The sequence below is a fragment of the Seriola aureovittata genome, chromosome 20, assembly GCF_021018895.1.
Source record: "Seriola aureovittata isolate HTS-2021-v1 ecotype China chromosome 20, ASM2101889v1, whole genome shotgun sequence".
NCBI lineage: Eukaryota > Metazoa > Chordata > Actinopteri > Carangiformes > Carangidae > Seriola > Seriola aureovittata.
The window spans coordinates 19,472,524-19,495,869 of NC_079383.1; the positions used below are offsets into that span (position 1 = coordinate 19,472,524).

Genomic DNA, 23,346 nt, shown 5'->3' on the forward strand with positions numbered 1-23,346 from the left:
TCTTCTCCGAAGACTATTTTTAGGAATTGGCTTGCATTTGTTAGTGCGCGACATATATGAATACTAGCTAAAATGTGTGAATTTACTGTATTTCACAAGTGCTAGTCTCACAGCAGCAATATGTGGGATTTAACACCTTCACTTTGTGGAAAAACAGTAAAGTCGCATGGTGCACAAGTCCATTTTAAAGACTACACTTTGCTTACAAGCAAAGAAAAGCAGATAACAACAGTGCAGCCAAAGGTGAAATCCTAATAGCTCTGTCTCCTCATTATGGCTCCATCAATATCCACAGACTCTGTCACATGGCTTGGGTTTCCTTATCTGACCATATCCTCTGAGTGAGGTTGAATAGCTATACACTGAATATAAATACTGTATGAGGCTATAAAGCACCTTGTCTAAGTTGGTCATAAATTACCTGTACACAATTATAAGGCAGATATCAGCTGAGTTATGGCCCTCTAGTTGAAAACAGGAGAAAGGACGACACTGTACAACCCTTTACAGCTAAAACATGACGGATGTCTCAGCAATACGGGTGGTAAAGGAGTTTTAAACATCCCTGTTGTGTAGCAAAACAACACTTGATGAAGATTGGATTGTAGCACAGTGAGGTAAATGAAACAGATAACATGTCTAATGCCAGATTTGGGGAGCTGGAACAAGTGAGGTTTTGTATTTTTGTCTCGCAATGAATAACTTCAAGAGGAGCTGTAGTGATTTGGTATTGCACTCCCATAAAGCTGGGAGACTTGCCAGCGACAGATTTAACAACAAATGGTCACAATCCAAGCAGCACAGGCCAAGTTATCCTTCTTTTAGTAAGGATCAAGTTCAGATCAAAAGGCATTAAATTAACCGTTTTCGTATTACACTCTGTTAACTGATTATCATGTGGAAAATCTGTGAAGTGCCCCATTAAATGAATAATCAGTTTTGCAGTTAAACAGTTGCTAATTTCCTTCTGATTGACAAGTCAATTAATTGACTAATTGTTGCCGCAACATTATTCATTTGAAGTTAGTTTTATGACACTGCAATTGTACACATGGCTTCTGTTTGTACAACCATATGCTGGTTCTCCTCGCTCGGAGAAAAAGAAGAAACCAAAGACATACCGCAATGGGATTTGCCACAGATTCCCTCCAATCAGACACACAATACCTTCCTGTCAGTGGAGCAACAAAAGATGGAGAGAGTTATCGAGAAAGAAAGCAAAAAGAGGGGAGGCAGAGGGTGTTGGAGAGGAATTGATAAATAAGGAGAAATGTATTGTTCCTGTTTCATGAGCTCATGAAAAAAGACAAGACAATGTACAAGGCAAACTGCTTGGCATTCTGCTACAGTCATATTACAGAGAGCAACCATGCATAAAATACATACATCTGGGGGGGGGGGTGAAAAACAAGTTGGAATTGCAAATCAGTATATCTTGTGTAGTGATCACAAGCAACCTTTTGAATTCTGCTGAAACATAAGAGCGAGTTCTGAATAGACTGTTTCAGAAAGATCTCAGGAGCTGCCAAATGGCCCTCTCACCTTTCAACAATCAAAGTTTCAGGAGTAACGCTGGTAAGACAAGAAACCACCCCTCCCTCAAACCCAGAGGGGCTGATGTTTTGACATGATAATAAAAATTAACAGCGGGACGTGCGAACACTTTGCGACCTTTAGGGGTCATTCCGGCGGTGGATCTCAGAAGACGAACGGAAAAGGTTAAAAAACGCTCGTGGAGCAGAGACTGATGTTTTATTCAACATACTGAAATATATCTCACAAAGGAAATTCCTCAGTAATTAAACACATAATGATCTGCAGTCTCTCTCCCTGTCTTACACACACAACAACCACATACTCCCTCTCTAACTTTCACACCCTGACTTGCCTCTGAGATAAGAAAGCTGCCAGGCTCCTGTCATGAATTGCAGATGCTTTCCTGAAGAGACATAACCCTGAAATGACTCCTTAGTTAAGCACATGTCTGAATTAATATGGATTAGCTGCCCAGCTAATTCATATCAGTTTATCGTTATCCAAATTAGTTGTTGTCTAACTCCCGTCCATCTATTAGCAGTATTGAAAATCATCCCGTATATCATTGTGAAAAATTGGAAGCCGCTTCTCCGCCCAGAACATGCGCCTAGACTTGCCGGTTGGTAGAAAGAGAATCATCATCAGTCGCACACATCAGCTGAGAAGCCCTGCCATCTGAGGCTCATCGCTAGGCAACTGCTGCGTGTGCGGCGAGTGAAGTCAGCAACGAAACTTTGGGTCCAACTAAAAGGGGTTCAACTCTGAGACGACGGAGCAAGTCGTCCTGCTTTATTTCGCTATTGTCAAAATAAGCGACTAGCTCATTTTGCCAAAGATCATCTGTTTGATTCTGACATCTTTGTTGCGTGTACTTATTCAGTTGTGTGTTCGTGCAAAGCAGAGAAAGAGATCCCAGAATTAAGAGTTTACTACATCTGATGATAAGACTGATTCATTTGGTTTATTTATTTTCCTTCAATTGAAGGTGGTGCAACAAAACGCTACACTTGGATCCTCTACTGAATAGATTGTTTATCTGAATAGACAGGGATAAAAATAGCTCCAAAAACTACAGCACTTATATGTGAAATGTAGCTACAGCATATGTGAAATGTATTTTATTTTTGTTTTATGTCAAGAGAAATGGGTGGTTCAGCAGACTGGCAATCCTTCCTGAGAAACAGCCCAAATATTCCAAACCCAAGTCTTTGATTGCAGTGTCCCACATTCGCACTACAAAGAAAAACTGCCTCTGTCACTGAATCTGAGTTGGCTTGTGTCCTGTAAAAGATGGAAAGTGGTGGGGTTGGGTCCAAGCTTTGATGCTAGATTTAACTGACTACAACATCTTGACTAAGCATATTTATTCTGGACTTTTTTTTTATCACTTTGCCATGCCAAAAGTCCTTAGTCATTTCGCTTACACTCTCATTCTACCCTGAGCTGGGATATGTTGTGCATCATTCAGCAAGTTCAGTCTGGACTTTCTGAACTCTGGGGTGTTTTTACTTCTCTACTTCAGTTCATCAGGGTAGGTAGGAACAATGCCAGCTGAACCCTGCTTTCACAAAATAACTGCACCAACAAAACCTCAAATTCAGGTCTTGTTTGTCTTCCAGGATAACTTTTCCTTGGGGTGATTACACAATCAAAAACCAAATCGAGTAGGGAACAAGCTCAAACAGGAAATTAATGTTGACTTTTGATTGGAAGCAAGGACTTAACTTGAAAGTCTAGCAGAGCAAAATCCACCAAGGACAAACTTAGAGATTATGCAAAATTCATTGGAGCCTACTAACATAAAAAAAAAAAAAAACTGCAATTTTAATGATGAGCAACCCCTATCTATTCAATACACAAGCTATTCAAGACTTCAAGGGGTTTTGTTAATTTCTAATTGACAATGTGAAACAAAACAGAGGACATCCAAAATGTGTTAAACTTCAAACAATGGTTGAGAAAGTAGACTGCTACTGTAAGTGTGTTTTTCAGGTCTTCCTCAACAAGTATCCAGCTCTTGATTGACACAGATTGGATGCTGTGAGGACTGAACTTGTGGCCTTTCCGTTATGGGACAGTGGATCTAATCACACACCCACCCTGCTGCCCTGCACGGATACCACACCAGTGCAGTTTCTCATGCCATGAGCTGACATCTTATCTTCAAGGCCACAGATATAATGATAGAAGAACAGAATGAACATTTCTGGTTTACTTTCTTCAGGAAGCCTCAAGAGAGCCACTGCAAACTGAACCCATAAACAAAATTGCTCTTGGCTGGTTTGACGTAATGATGGGAGAAGCCTGTTTCAAACACTAACTTCAGTAAATGAAGAAAATAAAAGTTGCCTGACCCTTGCTTGCATGTTGCCTGAGCAACTTTGAATCTAACTGGAGGTAACAGCAGATTGTCTGCAGGATATGTAAGCAAAATTGCCTTTGACTGGTAACAGGGGATGCAGCGAGGGTGGGGTGGTGGTGGAGAACAACAACTGCTCTAAGGGCTGAGATGCAGAAAACTTGACTGACCCTGAAATGACTTGTATTCCACTTCCCTGACTTTATGAACTTCTAAAGAAGACAAAGAGACTCATTGGATCAGCAAGATGTGAGATTCCTGTCTGAATTCATATCAGAAACCTCAGAATTACAAAGACCTTGGGAGATGATACTTGATCTGACAACAGAGGAAAGGACTCTGCTAATCGCTGACTAATACAGCCTGTGGTTCTGAAGACGATCACAGTGGGAGGTTAATGTGTGATGATAAGGAAAGGGTGCTGCAGGTGATTGACTGAGATGGGCGGAGAAGTTGTGGCTTCAAGGGGAGGCAGTGTGAACATCAGAGGCAGTTTGAAGCCTTAACCCCCACCCCCCCACCCCCACAGACTTAGTCATCTTTATTAGAAATATGGATTTTAATATCATCCAGTCATTTTCCAGTCAAGACATTAGAAAGGTTTTTAATTGTCGACTGTCTTCTCTATTAATGAGAAAAGCCACATGATGGATTTGGCTTGCATCGTCAAGCAGAATGTGCCATGCAGAATGTATTGCATGCCAGAGGGTAAAATTTAAAAATACTTCAAGAGAAAATGGTTAAAATAAATACTGTAAATTATTGTCTATGATAGACACTGTATATAGTAAAATAATCATCTATTTAAAATTAAATATATATACAGTATCTTACTCTGCTGAGGATAATTGAATATTAAAAAAAAAGAAAATCGGATGTTGACAAAATATTGTGAAAAATGGAAAACAAAACTGAAAACGGTAAAACTAATCCTCAAATTGAAATATTAAATGGTAAATTTTACATTGTAAACTGATGAAAATTAAAAAAAAAAAAAAGAATATATATATTTTTTAAAAATACTGGAAAGGGAAAATGAGCTATAAGATATATTAAGTTATTTCTATTTTTCCCATTTTTTTTAAATCTCCTTACATTGTACCGTGAGACATGAAGCAAAACATGAAGCAAAATGTTTCAATATTTGGAAACACAAGCTAAGTAACAATGTGGTCTACAGCACACTGTAATACGGATACATTTCTACCATCACTCTACAACATTAAAATTTTGCCCTTCATCAACTAACAAACTAGCCTTTTGCTCAAAGCTGGAAACACATACCATATGTGTTCTTTTCTGCAAGCAAGGCGCATAAGCACCAGGTATGCATATTGCATATTCTTGTTTTGAATCACCATCTGTGAATGCACATAATTTAGTTTCTTTCATTCAGCCCTTTAAGTTTGAGAGTCAAAGAGGATTTATTTGGTTTAGGTGAAAAGAAAAAGCTTCTTTAACACAAAAAATGTGTTGAAGGCCAAGAATCTTTTAATCACACCATCAGAAAATATTCCTCAGTAGATTGTGAGGATCAATGTGTTCCTTTAATAAAATGAAAGAAAAAAAATTTTAAAAAAGCACCTACTTCAGATTTGGAAATTGAAGGAGTGTTAACTATGCCTATCTAAAATGCTAAAGAGGTCTGAGCTGGAGAGGTGAGCCAGTTGCCTGAGCAGACCTGTCCTGATTGACACTCAGCAGAGTGGAGTCAAGTGGGGTGGAGCGCTACATAGTGAAGATCAAATAGTGGAGAGTAAAGGTCGACAGTATGAGCTGGGGAGAGTTTAGCCTGCGCACACATGATGAGTGATAGAGATTAAAGTGAAGGGAAAACTCCTGGGTATTGGAAGAAGGCAAGATTGATGTAGGCTGGAAGAAAAGAAAACAAAGCAAGAGAGACGACGGGGATCAAGACACAGTCCTGATTTAACCCCAGATTTCATTCTGAGGAGCCGCCCGGTCCAGTTGCCTAAACCACGTACATCTGTATTCAACGCTCGACTCTGAGGCAGAGAGAGTCTGTCTTTACCCTTTTAAAGCCATTGTCCCGGGGGAACGAACGCAATATTGACTGGCTCCAGCGGGTGCTCCAAACACCTTCTGTAGCATTTTGGTCCTACCTTCAGACAGGATCGAGTTTCATTAGGTTCTCACCTCTCCTGGGATAACCTTTAAAGAAATGGACAAACTTTGCGACTGGCTTCTCTTCGAGGCGAGCTTGATCTGAGGGATGCTTTTCGTTTTCTGAGGACAGCTTTTCAAAGGGGCTGCAAGTCGGTGCTTTACAGGCTCATTAGACTGATTTGCTGGCAGTGATAAGGACAAGACGGAGCAGCTCCCTTCACAACAGTAAAGCTTTTTAATAGGACTTTAAGGATATTTAAGGAACATGTACTGCAGTGATCTTTGTTTGAGACAGCTTTCCTCTCGTAAATGATGTCAAAGAGATTAAGAAAGCAAGTATCTATCTTAATTTTTACACTGCTTATGAAAGCACACACACACACACACACACACACACACACACACACACACACACAAACGCTCCTTTCCATCACTTAAAAGTCGGACTCACCCTCCAGAATCTCTTGGCCGTCTCCACCCTGGAGGGTTTCCTGCGAAGGCCCAGCGGTGTCCCCAGTGGATGATCGAATATCATCCTGAAGGCAGCTAGTTAGCCTCTCACCGGCTGCTACGCTTGCCACTTGCTGTTCCCAGGGACGCTACAGCTGCTCCGCCAACGAGCCGCTGTCTGCCTTGACAGCCCACTAGCCTTTCCCATTTATGAAGCAGCTGCCACACCCAGAGCCATTACACTGTGTACTTCCCAGCAACTGCATGAAAACACAAAAACAACCGCCAGTCCCTCTGTCTCCAAACCTTGCTGCACAGCCAGCACATTAACGGGCCTCTAATGGAGGCCGGAGATACTCACGGCCAAGATTAGCTTTCACTCTCTGCTCAGAAGCAAATCAACGCCAGGAGAGTCCTCAGAAACAGCGACTTATTTCAATTGCACGATGCTCACCCTTAACAGCAGTACACTACGATTAGAGGGCTTTAACTAATGGGAGAGAGGAGGTTTGGCGATACAGTTGCAGCAGGAGTGTGGAGGGGTGATGGAGGGTGAACAGGGGGTAATCTGACACCTCCTGTATGAGATGCCACAGAGGGAACAATCAGTGCTAAACTGTTTATTAAGCCATTAGAGCCACAGCATGGTGGGGTGTAGCGACAGGTAAGTGGCTGATTTGAGATCATAAGATCACAGCTGAGAGTGTAGGCGTGTGCACGGTGCCGTCACTGAAAATCTACAGCTGAGACACAGTCGTATGTTTTCTATTTTTCTGTTTTGTTCTTAGGATTTCTATTCACTTCAACCACTGCTGTAGCTGTAGCTGTGTGTGCATCTACACAAAACATGAAAGTATACAGGATAGTGACGGACAAACCAGACTATTATTTACATACAAAGTCCATCATGTACTGTCACAGTCATACCACATCATCACTAAATTCAAAACATTATTACCAATATCACCTCAAACAACAGATGAAATCAATATAAAAGTAATTATTTTGCTATTCAATCTTGTTTTATTTCTGTCCAGATGCAGCAGACATGATTAATCTCGGCAGAAGCCTAATAATAACATTTTCAGCCTTGTCAGGAACTAATCTCTCAACAATGGCAGAGCCAATAAAATATGACTAATCTTCTTTTGATGTCCACCGCAATCATCATTAAATCGCCCACATGAGGCTCTTCACATTTCTCTATGAGCTGGGGCCACATTTGGTTGAGCCCGATCCTTGCATGTGCAGCACACGTGAGACAGAAATCGTGTGTGTGTGTGTGTGTGTGTGTGTGTGTGTGTGTGTCTGTGTTTATATATATGTACAAGTGAGTGGATGTGTGCACATTTGCAATATTTGCCCACCTGGGACCTGCTCGATCCTATTAAATAATGAAACCCCATGCATTCATTTAGAGCATTCTGAGTTGTATTGGCTGCCCACATGTGTACACATGTGTAAAAACCTTGCAGGCCAATTTTGGAGAGGCTAGACATTATTAATGTATTGCAACCTTGTCGGTGTGCTCACACTGTGTGGATTTTTATTTGAATTTTGAATATTTCATTAGTGAGCGCTCTAGCCCAGAGGCCACGCTTTATGCATAAATGTGTTTTCTGTTGTTAGAAGCTTTTGTATAATTATTGCAAACTGATTACTGTATCGTGTCTATAATTCAAAAAGACAGTCGCAGTCAAGAAGTATGAAAAAAAAAAAATTGCCTTTTTGCTTACGGCAGCAACAAAGTCTCTTAAAACTATGCCACTACACAATAAAATGTGTTCTTTACAGATTAACAGTGTTCATTTGGGAAGAACAAAAAAAAAAGGCAAAACAAAACATGCAAACACAGCAAAAACTCTGACTGACAGTAAGCTGTGTGTTAAAGTGACTCAACCAAAGCCCCACAAACCTCCTCTTACGAATCAAGCTGCAGCAGCTAGGATTAGCCTGTATACAGAAGCTGAATCCCACAGGGACACATGAGTGGTATAGGGTATATAATGTATATTAAAATTAAAAATGCTGACTGAAAGGTTTTCACCTCTCTGAGTTAAAGGGAAATAATGTAGACCAGGCCTTTTCATCTTCAATGAAACCTTAAAGCAAGGCTAGGTATGTTCGCTAACATTAGCCACCATTAGCCACTGGTCATACCAGACCAGGTGAGGCTATGGCCACAAAATTCCAGGTTTTAATAAATTGAAAAATGGTGGATTTCATTGCTTATGGATTTAACTTTTCAGTTGTAAGTGGAAGACTGTGTTTTTTTTTTTCTTTCAAAAGTTAGAGTTTGGATTTACTACATGCAAACCTTGGCAAGCACTTGGCTCCTGCATTTCTTGAAAGGTTTCTTTGGAAGTTAGAAGCGAACACAGTTACTTGAAGAGAGAGAGAGCAGAACAAGAAGACACACAAGAAACAAGAAATCACAAAACCAAAGCTAGCATGGTTACAGCAAGTGAAGGGCAAGGTTCAAGCTGCAGGATACAGTGTAGGTGTTGCTTATTTGTTGTAGTGTGTTTTACCTTAACTTAATCTAGTATAGCAGTTAGATTTATTCCAGCTATAGCATCTAAGCTAACATGAATGAACACATACAACATTGAAAGCACGTCAAAATAACAGCTACTTCTTTTTGATTCTTTGTTTCTAAGTCTTTAAAATCTCCTTTTTTTCCCCCCAAACCGAACCTAAAGCGCACATTCAGCCCCTTCTTACACCAAACCCCAACAAAAATCCTTCTCTGTCTTCTCTGCTTTGACATACAGGATAATACAGTATTTATCTATAGTGTGTATAATTCAAACTGTGTCCAGTCACGGTCGCAGCTCCATCCAAGGCCCCACCGGTCAGCGCGCGGGGGCTGACATACATGTGACAGATAAACCGTGCAGGATGCATTCTGCAGCTGTTATGTGGCTGACAGCCCCTGAAATGGATTACTAATGGATCAGATGGAGCAAAAAAAAAAAGACAAACTACTGCGGGGGGGGCAGGCTGCTGCTACCTGTCTGCTTGACAAGAGACAGGGCAGAAATAAAGATGGGGGCTTCGTGAGAGAGAGGGGGAAAGAGGGCACAGCAAGGGGTAGGGAGGGGCAGAATGACAGACGGGGAAGAGGAGGAGAAAATGAATAAGGAACCCTGAGAAAGTGACACTTTTTCCAAGACTCAGAGGCACTCTGGAGGAACGGTCCAGTGAGCGCTCAGCTTGGTGTACCTTGGGAGGACAAAATCCGCTGGGATGGATGGGGAGGAGTTGGGTGCATTTTCCTCTATCCTGATAGACAAGACACACAGCGAACGCACTGATGCCTCTGAGACATTACCACCACAGCAAGCGCAGACACTGCAGTGCTTCAGAAAGAGTGTCATTAAAGTCTTGTCTGCACTTTATTTCCTGTCAGATCAGAGTTGGGGAGGGATCCGCGTCCTCAAGGCCAAACAGAGATTCAAAGCGTGTTCGAATATGAAAAAGGAAGCGCTCTTGTAAAGGTGTGAATGTATTTATTTGTACGGCTTTATAAAAACTAACACACACACACAAACACACACACACACACCTCTGCGTCCCTGTGCATTTCATGCTGTGTTGCTTTGCAGATTGTGCTGACACAAGCCAAACACCCATCACATGGGAGCGTCAGTGGTGTATTGGTCTAACTCCTGCAGACCCAAAGTGCACGAAGCTAATTTACAAATCCTCATCCCCTGGTGCCACAGGTTCCCACACAGGCAGGATGCTACAACCAGTTGATAACCGTCTCATTTGTAACAGCAAAGGATTTAACTGCAGTATCTGACAGCTAATTTGATTTTCAGTGCACTATTCCTAAAGAGCAGAAGAGAACAACATCCATTCTCCCTGTAATGTCACCCATTTGCCTAGAGGCCAAAAATATTATCTATTATAGCCTGGATAATGGTCTACATTCATGTTTTTCATTCATAGAATTAAACCTCCATAACTAAGATTATTTAAAAGCAAAATCCAATTTCCAAAAATGACATATCTTTTAAATGAGTTTTCAAATTAGGTTTACTAGGAAGGAATGCAACAAGATACTCATGCAGATATACATTTTCATTGTTGCCACTTTGAAATATACCAGTCTCTCAGTTGCTTTTCACATACACCAGACAGTCCATGAACCATGAATCGTACGCTATCTTCTGCATCCCATCATCCTTTTCAGAAAATGAACTCATTTCACAATACAGTCTGCCATCCCATCAAATTATTTTCTATTTCTATTGTTCAAATAAAGTTCTTTTTTTTTCTCTCCTGGCAGCTACGCTCTAAGCACATACATCTCCACAGCCACAGAAAAGCAATATTCTTTGTTGAAAATAAAAACGAACATTTTTTCCCCTTCCATTCCCTTCGGTTCATATCTGAGAGTAATTCTTCACAGGCGTGCAGGGAGGTGCATTTATCGTGAGCCCAGTCACGGCCTCACAATGTCCTGTAATGGCTGTATGGATTTAAAACAAATAAAAAGAGCTGAGGTCATTTATTAGGGGCTGTCACTCCTCGCTCTCTGTATGCCATGTGTGTAGTGCAGACATGGGTCGAGTGCAAGTAGGTGCGGGTTACAGTGAGGAACAGATGTTCTATACATGTGAAAATATATGAGAGAAGCAGGGAGCTCGTCATGAGGCTATAATATATATATATATATATATATATATATATATATATATATATATATATATATATATATATATATATATATATATATATATATATATATATATAAGAGGCCATATAAGAGCTTGATCTATGAAGCGGGAAAATGTGAAAGTAGTACATCATTGTTTCGCCATAGAGCTGGCTGTGTGTGTCTGTGTGAGCGAGACCCTCAGACTGGCAGCATTTGATGAACTGCTTCATCACAGATGAGACATGCTCTGCTGGGAACTTAAAGGTAAAGTCCACTCAAAAAGGCCAACACTGTTTGAAAAACAGATTTAATTTCATTTTCTACATATGGGGAATTGCAGCTATTTCACACTAAGTCAGACCAAATTTAGACACGTTTTAGCAGAACATATGAAGAAATCAGATTTCAACCCTTCCTCAGGACACTATACGTTTACCAGCATTTACATCTACCAGCTATTTCTCATGCTAACATGGACATTTGGTGTCCATTTCAAAGAACTTTCTACATTTTTGACAGGGAAAGGCAACAGCACGCAAACAAAAACAGAACACGCAAAGCATCCAAACAGTTCATAACTCAAAGTGCTTCCCTCTTGCTGTGTGCCGTGCCGGGGCTGCAGAGATTAGGCTTTGGTTTGATCGTCTTCTTGTGAATCTTGGAAGACTACCAGTGTGATTTTTTATAAAAACTGAAGAGATGATATGACCCAACCTACTCATCCGACAAAAAGTTATAAATATTTCACAAAGCTCTATGTCGAATAACAAAGTTTTCAATCCTGAGTGTGATGTCTTTTAAATCCTCCAATGTCTGCACAAGGGAACAGATGATTTGTATTTGGTTAAGGTTACAGAAAGATCATGGCTACTGCTCCTTAAAAAAACTATGATCAAGGTAGAGTGCTAGGATATGTCAAGTTAAAGTTCCCATATTGTATAAAGTGAGATTTTCATTTTTTCTGCATCTCTCCTCAGCTTTATGGAGCTTTATAGCGGTCTGGCATCCTTTTTGGGTTCCATCGAAAATGGCTCTAAAAAACCCCCCACTGTACACTACCTGCTCACCCCCACACAGCAGACAGAAGCAGCCACAGACCAGCTGGTGAACATGGTGGAGCATTTAACAGCTAAAGAGTCAGATATTCACATCAGGAGACCAAAAACAGAGCTAAAAGAAGTGATACGGTGGCCAGAAATACAACTACAAATGAATGATGTTGCTCCATATGTGCTGGATGTGTAAGTAAGCAACCGTTTCTTGAAACATATGTCAATGTTATGTTCACAGCTTGTTTCTGCTGGCCCCAAGTGGACAAACAAATTCAGGTATTTCAGGTTTAAGTACAGCTAAAATGAAATGAAATGAAGGCTGGCTGTTTGACGTCCACCCACAGCCTAACTCTTCACCCTGCTACATAGAAATATACTAAACGCTGGCATCACATGTGCTGCACAATCCTTCGGGAAAATCAAAGCTCTGCGGCTTATCAGCCGCACCACGCTTAAATTTCAAACCTTGAACAAAATAAGACCTCCAGGGCGACAGATTGGTTTCTGCTAAAGCACCTGTGAACTGAAACGCAGCAGCCAAACTTCACCTCACCTTAAACACAGATGTTCTAGTCAATGCAGTTCATTTCAGCTGAGATACAGAGACGTGCTGCCCGGACTACACGGCCATGACCCAAACCTGCATCGGGGACAAGAGGCAAGGTTGCTGATGTAATGATACGCTTCGACGGGCCGACACCATTCAACAGGACACAAGGTCAAAAAGGCGAGCAATGAGGAGGAAGAAAAAAAAGATAGAAAAAAGGAAATAGATCGGAGGAGAAAGCAAGAGGAGGTGGTGATGATCGGGTTCTATTCAGAGCTCTCAGCAGGTCAGTGGAAAGGAAGAGAGAGGCAATTTCAGTTAGTGGAGAACTCTGGAAACAACTGCAACTCAGTAACGAATCAAAGGATAATTATAGACCGGGCAACACAGGATCTTTACAGAAACAAACTCAATTTGTTAACCAATGCTGTATATCAGAGCTATTACTATATATTTGTAAAGTTAAGTATCATCTTAACAAGAGATGGTGCTATAAAATCTGATTGGATGACGGCGTAATTATCTCTAAGCTGAAGCGTTACCTCTTACCTAAGCCCGAGGGTCTTACCTCCAGGGTGTTGGCCTTTGTTTCAGGTACTTATTAGCAACATGTAATCAGAAACACATGAAGCTCCACTCAAAATCATCAAGGGCACCACATTAGGAGGAGCAGATGAGTCTAATTTAGATGTTTGTGATGTGTAATTGCTAAAAAAAACACTGTTACACAACAAAAGAGACGTGGACGGTGGCGGGGAAGACTTGCGCGATGAAATTAGCACGTGCAGACTAGGGGAGGGAGAGAGTATGTGGAACAAGTAGAAACAGAGAGAGTGAGATGAAGAGAGACAACAAATCATTTTAAAGCTAAAACAGCGAAATTTCAACCGGAAATTCAGATCACAGGGCAGATTGTTGACATCCAGTGTTTCCCCTCTCACATGCTCCACACAAGACTCGGCCTCAGCAGTGACACTCGAAATCCTCCCCTGTCTGTAAGCGATCTAAACGTTTTGTTTCTTCTGACGCCCCACATTAATAATCCACAATCACACTCCTCTCTATCACAGAGGAAAAACAAAACTGTCATGTTCAACTCAGAGGAAGCTGACAATCAGAGACATGCCATTTCCTATTCCTGACGCAGCTCTGAGCTGCAGTCCTCCTCCATTTCTACATCAAAGAAAACGTGTCGGAGCAACCCCAGAGACTTCAGTGTTTAAGGGTTGCGGGGGGGTGGGTCTAAAAGCCAGACACACCTGGCAGAATGGATCCACCTGAAAAAGCAAAATTTGGAAGAGACAACAAAAGAATTTCTTTTTTTTTGTTCTCTGAAAAGGTTTTGAAATAACAGCATGAAGTGAAACCTGCTTGTTTTTCAGTTGTGGGTGATTGTCTGTCTGCTTCCTCATTACCTGCAAGGAAACTCTGCCCACTACAGTGTGTCTTGTGGAATAGCAATCAGTTTGTTTAATGTGCTGAATTAAAACACACTGACTATTAGCAACATCATTATCTGATAAAGAACAATCGAAGCATTTAAGCTGTTACTATCCACCATTAAAACGTCGAGCTATTAACCTGCCTGTGCATCATATCTTGGCACCATTTTGTCGCCTGCATCTCCACGGACTCGAGGCGGAGTGGTGAGCTACAATCAGCAGCAGGAGGACAGATGAGCGGTCTGGTGTCTGAAAATAGGTTAGTTTAGCCTGAAAACATTTTTAACATGACACTACCTGAGCCAATTAGTGGACTTCATGCATACAGTTATAATATCCCATGAATTCTGGGAGTATTTTTCTGCTCCAACCTTTATTTCTAAATGACTCATCAATTAACCGACTAACGTTTTCAAAAACCTACATGACATTCTGTTACTGATTTCCTACATTTCCCAGAATACTTTTGTGAGAAGAGGTGTGAACTTGTATTCAGCTGTTGTTGGTGGGCGGGAGGTGGTGATGGTTGCTTGACAAGAGCTTTGGCCATTGTTGTGTTTACAATACAAGAGGTTATAACACGCCCTGATTGGAGGCTACGGCGAGTCACTATCCAAAAGTGATGAGACGTGCCAGAGCTAGCTGGTTAGCGTGCTAACTTCAGTAGAAGAAATGACGCGATAGAGACAAGAGCTAACATTGCTGTCACGTCACTGTCACTGGACACAGCTCTTGGTGGGTAAACGAATGAAGTTTGATGATGAACTCGCAATGTTTCTTCTAGCGTGTTAAGTAAACAGCTGTTAATGCTAACGTTGGCTATGTAGCAATAGCAAAACTTACAAAGAGCTACTTCAAAGAGTAATTAACGCAAGGCTGTAAAGTCGTGTCCTCTCTGGTTAAAGTTTTGGTTGGATGCGATCGGAGGCGTGCAGTGTAATCATGCCCAACAGTAATGTCCCAGGGTTCCTCAGTGGGAAGTGTTAGGAGAGCTGAACATGGCCGAACATCAGCAGACCGCAGTTTAGGTCAAGGCACATTAACAAAGTAACACCTGTTAAAATTGTATTAAAGGGAAGCAAGTGGAATTACTGAGTTAATAATGTCATTTTACCACCAAAGCTTAGTCAAAATGAAAAAATGTCCTGTGGCTTCAAATGCACAATGCAAATTTTTCCACTGCTGGTTGGGTCTTATTTTTCAGTGACTTTCATTTTGAGTTGATGCGTGTTGAATGGAGTGTTGTTTGTTCACACGCAGAGCTGATAATGGCTCCGGGACAGGTGCTGAAATCTATCTTAAAGTGCTAAATGGATTCTAATGCATGTGGACATCATGTGCTCTTGCACTCTAAAGATTTGTATTGTGCATTTTAGCCTATTGATGCTACTGCCAGTGGAGAACACTGACTGGTAGCAGCAGGGAGATGGTGAGTTTCTTTGAACCCTCTGACAGCAAATGCAGGCGGTTCACTGCTGATGCTAATTGCTAGCTATGACTTTGACACTCACAAAAACACATGCACTGAATGTATAAATACATACCATCAGTAAATGCAGAGCGGAGTAAACAACAACTGCAGTATGCAAGTTTGTTTCTGTGGGTTTACACACGATACCAAAACCCTACCAGTTCTAGCACTACTTCCCTCAGCTGACCCCGTGATCACAAGGCAGGGAGGGTGGTGATATAATTCCCTCCATCCAACTACCCATCAGGCCTCTGCTGTGATCTTCCAGTCTGTGCAGGCTGGGTCACATTCTCTCTTTATTGTCTCTGAGACACACTATTCATCTTTTATTATATAATACACTATTCAATTATCCACCTCTGGTTTTGATCAAGCGTCTTTCTCTGTTGGCCCCTTTTGCCTTTAAGGCAAATGCTTTATCTTGTCTGTCGCTGTCCCTTCCTCCCTCCGTCCCTCTGTCTCTGTGCTTCCCTTTCATCATCCCTCATCCCCTGTATCATTGATTTAACCTCACTTTGTATGCCTGGCCTTCAGTCCCAACAGACCCCGCTTCCAGAACGATGTGTTTCCAGCCTTTCCGCCGCAGAAGTGATACAGCTCACTCTGAGACAGCAACAGGACAGCCTCTAGTGGTGCACCGGGGGCACTTCAAGATGATGTTTTTACCTCTCGAGCCCCCAATGTAGCTGTATGATGTTAACAATTCAAAATGCTAAATCTCATAAGCAAGTGAGCTGTTAACAACAATTTCTAAGAGTATATTTAATATTTAAAGACTGTCAAATGTCAAAAAACCCACAAAAAGTCCATATTTTGGTTCCACAGAGCTCAATAAGCTTGACAGGTCAGCTTTGATTCACTGCAATATGCTGCAACTTAGAGTATTCTCTGTTAAATCACATGAAACAGACTTCTATATCAATTTTTAAAGTTGAAGAAAAACACATCAATACACTCAAGAAACACATCTAAAGACCAAACTAAACCTGCAGAGGTACAAACGCCTGGCCTAAATTTAGACCCCAGAGCAAAGAAAAACTTTGCAAACTCATAAGGAAGCCGACTTGACGCCATTGGGAGGATTTTAAGCAAAAAAGCGCAACCGTACTGCATCATATAACACTCAACTCCCATGATAAGATGAGTTTGACCTCAGTTAAATCACATGCTTGTTGTTTGCAGTGGGAATGCTTGGGAGTTATTTGCCTCTTCACTGTTTCCTTCCTAATCTTAGAAATACTGCGTCCAGTCATAAATAATGACTAAATCAGCACTCCAGTTTTCTGACCCATAAAAGTGAAACGCAGTGCAGCTCTTAAGACTCGTGCTTGTGTGTTTGTGTGTGTGTGAATCTGTGTACAGCTATGTGCATGTGCAGATATATAAGGGTGGGGAAGAACTCAGAACCCAGCAGAGGAGCGTTTCGGTGACCGCGTCCCCGTCCTCCTCCTCCTGCGTTGCCTTCCCTCTCGTCACGCTGAAAATGCCTTGTGAAGAGGCCGGATATGAATTCATTTTATGCTGAGATGACGTTATTAATGCCCACCATCTGTTATCATCAGCTAGCTGCCAGACGAGCAGCAGCGGCAACACAAAGAGGTGATGCAGCGCCACTTGGAGAGTTGCAAACGTCAACAGTGAGACACACTTGGTATTGACGAATCAGCCTTTTTTTATTTTATTTTTTTCCTTCAAATTTATCTCTAGCGTCTCCACCGTTAACTGAGCATTTGTTTCTCCATTTCTGCAAAACACAGATTCCAAGGGACGTGACAAAAGTCCAAGAGAGATAGAGGAGAGTGCAGAGATGTTGTTTTTCATTCGACAAATATTATTACTTTTATTTTGGAAGCTATCGGAAAAGGACAAATCTGATTCAGACATTCAGTCATTATTTTGCAAATCCCTCCAGTGAGTGGTGCAGGATTATTTCATGTTGCGAACCCTCCCCCTGGGCATGTTCAATCACTGTTATACAGAGAGTGAAAGAGAAAGCAGAGGGAGCACAAGGAAAGTTTTGACATATTTTGGATTCTGTGGGGAAGTGTTTCTGTGCTTTGCTATACATTATAGATATACGTGTACACGCGTAGATCTTTATATACAGAACTACTGTGACACAAACCCATTAAAACCACATTCAGCCTCTGTTTCAGCTCATCGTGTGAGCTCCTTCTGCCTCTCATGATTGGTCTTTGCACGAGGGTGTCGACTTAGCCACGAACACACCCCCCCCCGCCCTAATGTGTACCTGATTTGGTTAGCAACAGCTTCTCTATGATAAATAAACCATACTGCCGTTTTACACCCCAATGGCTGCATAATTCATCGCAGGGGGAAAATGGCGCACATGCAAACGCGTCATGTTCGATCAACATGGAATGTTTGAGGGTTTGTTGATGAATGAGAAATTAGCTAGATGAGGAAACTGAGCCGGAGGTCAAAGGGGGCTCGTCACAGAGGATTTACAAATTGACAGTAATCAAGTGAAGGCTGGATGCTGTTATTGTTGACTGGAGACGAGAGGAAACAATTACATTTGCCGTTTTCTGATTGGACAAGTCTGTGTGACCGTTATTCCCTTGGCCCTTTCTCACACACACACACACACACACACACACACACACACACACACACACACACACAGGTCTCCAGATGCCACCCTGAATCGAGCATGTAGACAGATGACTCTATACCTCAAGTGCCATTATTCACTCACTATTTCCTAATCAACACAGAATGAGGAAACCTGGCAAATGCTCCATCTGTAATCAGGCAGATTTAAACAAGCAGCAGTTAATTATTCTACACTAATTAAGACTAGTTCACTGGGAGTAGAAGGCAGACAGTTGCGACGCATGTATTCACCTGGATGTTGTTTGGCATCTCTTCATTCAATAACCACTTTGAAGAACACTGCCATCCGCCTCATGTAGCACAGCTACAGGCATTGAAGTCCACGAACAGAGAACTGAAGTTTGTGAAAACACTATTTAGCACAACAATGTCTGAGTGTAGCTGTAACTTAACAAATACCTGCTAACTGAATTGATCAGATGAAGACAAAATGCATCTGGCCAAAAGTCTACAGCCATGCTAGCAGCTCTGTGAGGCTAGATTGACTACGGTATGGCGGTTCTTTTAGCTAAGTGCTAATGTTAGCATACTAGTATGCTCACAGTGACAATGCTAACATGCCAATGTTGAGCAGGTATAATGTTTACCAGCTTAGCTTGCAAGAATGCTAATGTTTTCTAATTAGCACTAAAAATAAAGTGAATACATACTAAATTAGTCAGCAGTGCTGTTGTCAGTTGTATATCATGGCATTAAACAACTACACAAAAAACATGCATCACATGCTGTGTGTTTACTCACGCAGCAGACTAGCTTTTTACACTGTTACAATACGTTTACAGCCAATAGCGCACAATAACCAAGGCAAACGGAAGCGATTGGATCAGACAGATAATAATAAATCAGCCTGTGTTGCAGGGTGCTTAAAGTTAATGAAAAAATAAATGTGCTGTTGGAGAAGGAAGAAAAAATAAATACAGCATCAGACTTGTTAAACCAAATCAAGTGAATGAGAATATTACTTACTCTGCACATGAGTTTACAGACACAGCTGACACTAAATTGCGGTTTTAGTTCATCTACAACGTTTGAGTTGATCAGAATAATAGGCATTCAAATTAGCATTAGAAATGCCGGTTGTGGAAATTGAAGCAGACAAATTAGGTCAAATTAAATGTATTAACACAAACTCCAGCACTGCACACATACTGCTGAGTGCAGTGTTAGAAAAAGGACAATAATCTCTCAACGCCAGTAAAAGCCTCTCTGTTTTTGTGTTAGTGATAGCGCTGTGAGAATAGAACCATCACTACGCTATCTCTTGAGTACAATAAATATATAAAGAAATAAGAAAAAAAAATTAGATTATAAGCGGAGGACAGTATAATATAAGGAACTGTGAATTTTATCTGCCCTGTGAGGTAAACAAAATTATTCCCATGACTTATCCAGAGCCCTATTATACCCGAAAATAACCTCTATATCTGCTGACACAATGAAAACGGAGTATAGAAGCATATTGTACTATATACTGTATATTTCCTGTTCTCTTCACTGTTCATTATTATTTGTGTTGTCATAAAACCTGAATCTGATATCGGGCAGCTTATTAAAAGGGCATTTCAGGGCTTGGTTGTCTCATAATCCATACCCAGAAAAATATCCTCTTTTTGTCCCTGCATGCATTTGTGTGTGTGTGTGTGTGTGTGTGTGTGTGTGTGTGTGTGTGTGTGTGTGTGTGTGTGTTTGACAGAGAGATAAAGCCAAAAAAAAAGGAGAAACATTGTGTGTGCATTAATGTGCTGCTGTGGATTTATCCTCTTTTTTTCCCCTCCTCATCCTTCTAAATGCAAAGTGCAGGCGCAAAGCCATTAGACCGCAGAATAAGTGAGATGAGTTGGGAAAGTGTAAAAAAAAAGAAAAAAAAAGAAAAGAAGAACTGTTGGAATATGCAGCTCAAACCACACACACCACACAAACACACACTCACCTCTGTGTGTGTTAAAGGGTTTGAATCTTAGCCAGATATCTCCTGAGTCTCATTACGATTGTGCTGATCCTACTAGACAGAGACAGATAAAACAGAGATGTTTACTGTTGTAATGGCGTCTGTGGAGAAAAACAGAATCACACCGCAGGGACGAAGCTTTGATGGTGAAAGTAAGCATCCATTTCTGCTTTTTGAGTCTGTCTATTCGCTGGTTGAAAAGCCATTGGAGAGGATATCTAATTAATGAGGCTGAAATGTGAGATTGGATGTACTTCTCCCTTTAAAATGAAGCTGCTGGCGAGAGCAGAGGCTCCAGTGGGAACCAAAAGGCTTTACGTAATATCCCTATCTAGATAGAGTTGGACTGGACCAAAGGAGGGTGAAAGGCTAAACAATGTTGGACATTAAACTCCTCAAATTTCCATTCAACTGTGAAAGTCAGTAGATAAGACGCCCGTGAAACTTAATTCAACAACCAGAAATGAAACACAGTACCCAGACTGGATGCAGATAACATAGGATTGCAGAGTGAAAAAAAAATGTTTGATTAGATTGTAATGAGTTGTTTCACCAGCCGGGAATCATCATCAGGGAGGATTTCACACTAAGATCACTATCAAATGTATTGACAGAGAAGGATTTAGCTCGCAATGGAGAATAAGTCAAGCTAACGCCAAACAAAAGCGATAATGAGTTGTTTTAAATGCATTGTCTATTTGAGGGGGGCTAATTCCTCTATCTGGAGTCCTCATATGCAGAACAAACATTGATCAGTAACCTATAATATGATTGAAAGTTTAAACTAAGCAATCTGAGGTGGTAATATTTGTCAGTGCCTCCATTGGTGCTAATTTGGTGCTACAGCATCATACATCTCCTCCCTCCTGCAGAGGGAAATATTCTACTTTCTACTCCACTACATTTATCCGACAGCTACTACTTACTTTTCAAATTAAGATCTTAATATCCCACTAAAGCAAAGATTAGAGGAAGGTCCAAAAGCAGGAACACAGATTTCTTGTAGCAGAGCCTTCTTCTTTTTTTACACCTCAGATTTATTGTGACCCACAGGGGGGGACCAGACCCGAACTACCTGACTTTACGCACTGTAAAGTAGTTAAAAGTATCTCCGCCTCAACCAGCAACAACAGTAAAATTCTGCTAACACATTGATGCATCAGTGTCGACAGTGTAATAATGTCATATATAATAATATATAACTCACCGAGACTGCAGAGCGAGTACTTTTACTTTTGATGGTTTGTAAAAATTCTGCTGATAATACAGCTGTACTTTTACTTAAAGGTCCCATATTGTATAAAGTAATATTTCCATGTGTTTTTTGATTATTAATACTGTGAAAGTATCAAAGCACTCAGTCCACAGAGGAATGCACACAGACTGTATTCAGAAACTGAGCCTTGAACGAGCCGTCAGGAATTCCACAACTTTGTGATGTCACAACAATGAAGTCACAACCACCACCATCCAACCTTGCAGGATTGGGTTTCTCTGAGTGTCTGAGAGAAGATGTAAAACTAGATTGAGATAATGGTTTTTGGTATTTAAAACCACAAACATACTGGATCTTGTTATGGATATCAACACTTCAAATAAAACACCAAAAAAGTTTAAAACGTGGGACCTTTAAGTCAGATTTTCAATGCTAGGCTTGGATACTTTTTCCACCATTTACCACTCTTGGCATGGGAAACTATAGGTTGTATGCTAATGGAGTCACCTAGCCACTCAGTCGATACCTGGCACAGCCAAGGTGTCCATCAATATCCATGTGTCCTTCAGCAGGACAGTAAACCTTAACATGCTCCCTCACTTTATTGGGTCCTGGATTCAAATTTAAACTAGCATAAATTACAAATGTGATTATAATCTTGGAAGGAAAACCACACAGCAGAGCAAAAAGGCAGCAAGTGCTGAGGGCAGGGAGATAGAGGGGAAAGTGTTAGAAAGAAAAAGAGGGTGTTGAGACCGTGGGGCTAACAATTAAGGTGTTAAAGTGACGCTTTTATCGAGGTAGACTTACAAGGGGTCCAATGTGTGTAATGAACCCAGCATCCCAAGCACTACCAGCAAGCATTAATCTAGTAGTGGGACAATATCATGCAGTAAATTAAGGCTTTTGCTGCTAAATGAATGAACCTGATGCCACTGTTAGAAAATGATATGGCATAAAGCCTTTCTAATGTTGCCTTTTGATGCTAAAAATAGTCACAGTGTGACAGAGAAGTGCTGTGTCAGGAAGGATAAAAGGGTGGATAAACTTTTGAAGTGGCAGAACAGGGCTGTGCGTTGGCCCTGTAGGAAGGCTGAGTCAGTGGATGAGCTCTTCATCCCAGTGGGCTCCAGTTCTCATCCACACAGTGTGATGTAAATGTCACCTCCACCAGACTCAGTCATTAAAGCCACACAGCTGGATATATGCCAAAGCTTGGATTGACATTAAAAGAAGAGGGCTGGTAAGGACTAGGATAAGACTGTGATATAGATACAATGTATATTGTGTAAATTAAACAGGTGGAGAATGATAAAAACCAAGAAAAAACTAAAAACTACACCAATGAAACAACTGAGCAGGGTTTTTATTATCACATCTTTGCCCTGTGGTAATCACTGCATGGGTCTACACTCAAAACTCAAATATCTGACAAAGCTCTTCTATGCAGTATCCCCTGTGATGCTCTCAGGTTGATGAATAGGGACTATACATCACTGTTTGTATTGATTTCAGATCATGTTGGAGTTCTCTGCACCAATAAACAGCACCATGGGTCAATAAATCAACCTCATGTTGTATTCATGTACACCTCAACCAGTGTTTTACCTCCTGCACCTCATTATTGTACGGTACAGGAGTGAGCAACTCAAGCTAGCAGACAAGCTGAGATGCAGATATTTAAGTAGAGAGCAATTTAAACATGTAAGCACATAAATACATATATGCATAACGTTAAATATGGAAGATACTGATGGAAATGAATACAGTGGATGGAAAAGAATACAGTAGAACCATGAGATTTTGTGTGAGTATATATTGACATTTTAATGAACTAAGGTTCCATCTTCAAAGTTATCCTCTACCTTGGTTCTGACATTCTACCTCCAAAG

General features: G+C 41.0%; 1 protein-coding gene across 6 annotated transcripts in view; it reads right to left on the bottom strand.

The window, feature by feature from the left end:
* Positions 1 to 23,346, bottom strand: part of LOC130161530 (dipeptidyl aminopeptidase-like protein 6) — a 201,905-nt gene that overhangs the window by 115,696 nt on the left and 62,863 nt on the right. Inside the window, exon 1 of one of the 6 annotated variants that reach the window (XM_056364887.1) lies at positions 6,474 to 6,955. The exons of the other annotated variants lie outside the window; for them this stretch is intronic. Within the exon in view, the coding sequence (XP_056220862.1) occupies positions 6,474 to 6,557 (84 nt within the window). The 5' untranslated portion in view covers positions 6,558 to 6,955. Of the gene's footprint in view, positions 1 to 6,473; positions 6,956 to 23,346 lie in introns of those variants that run through there. 6 annotated transcript variants of the gene reach the window in all.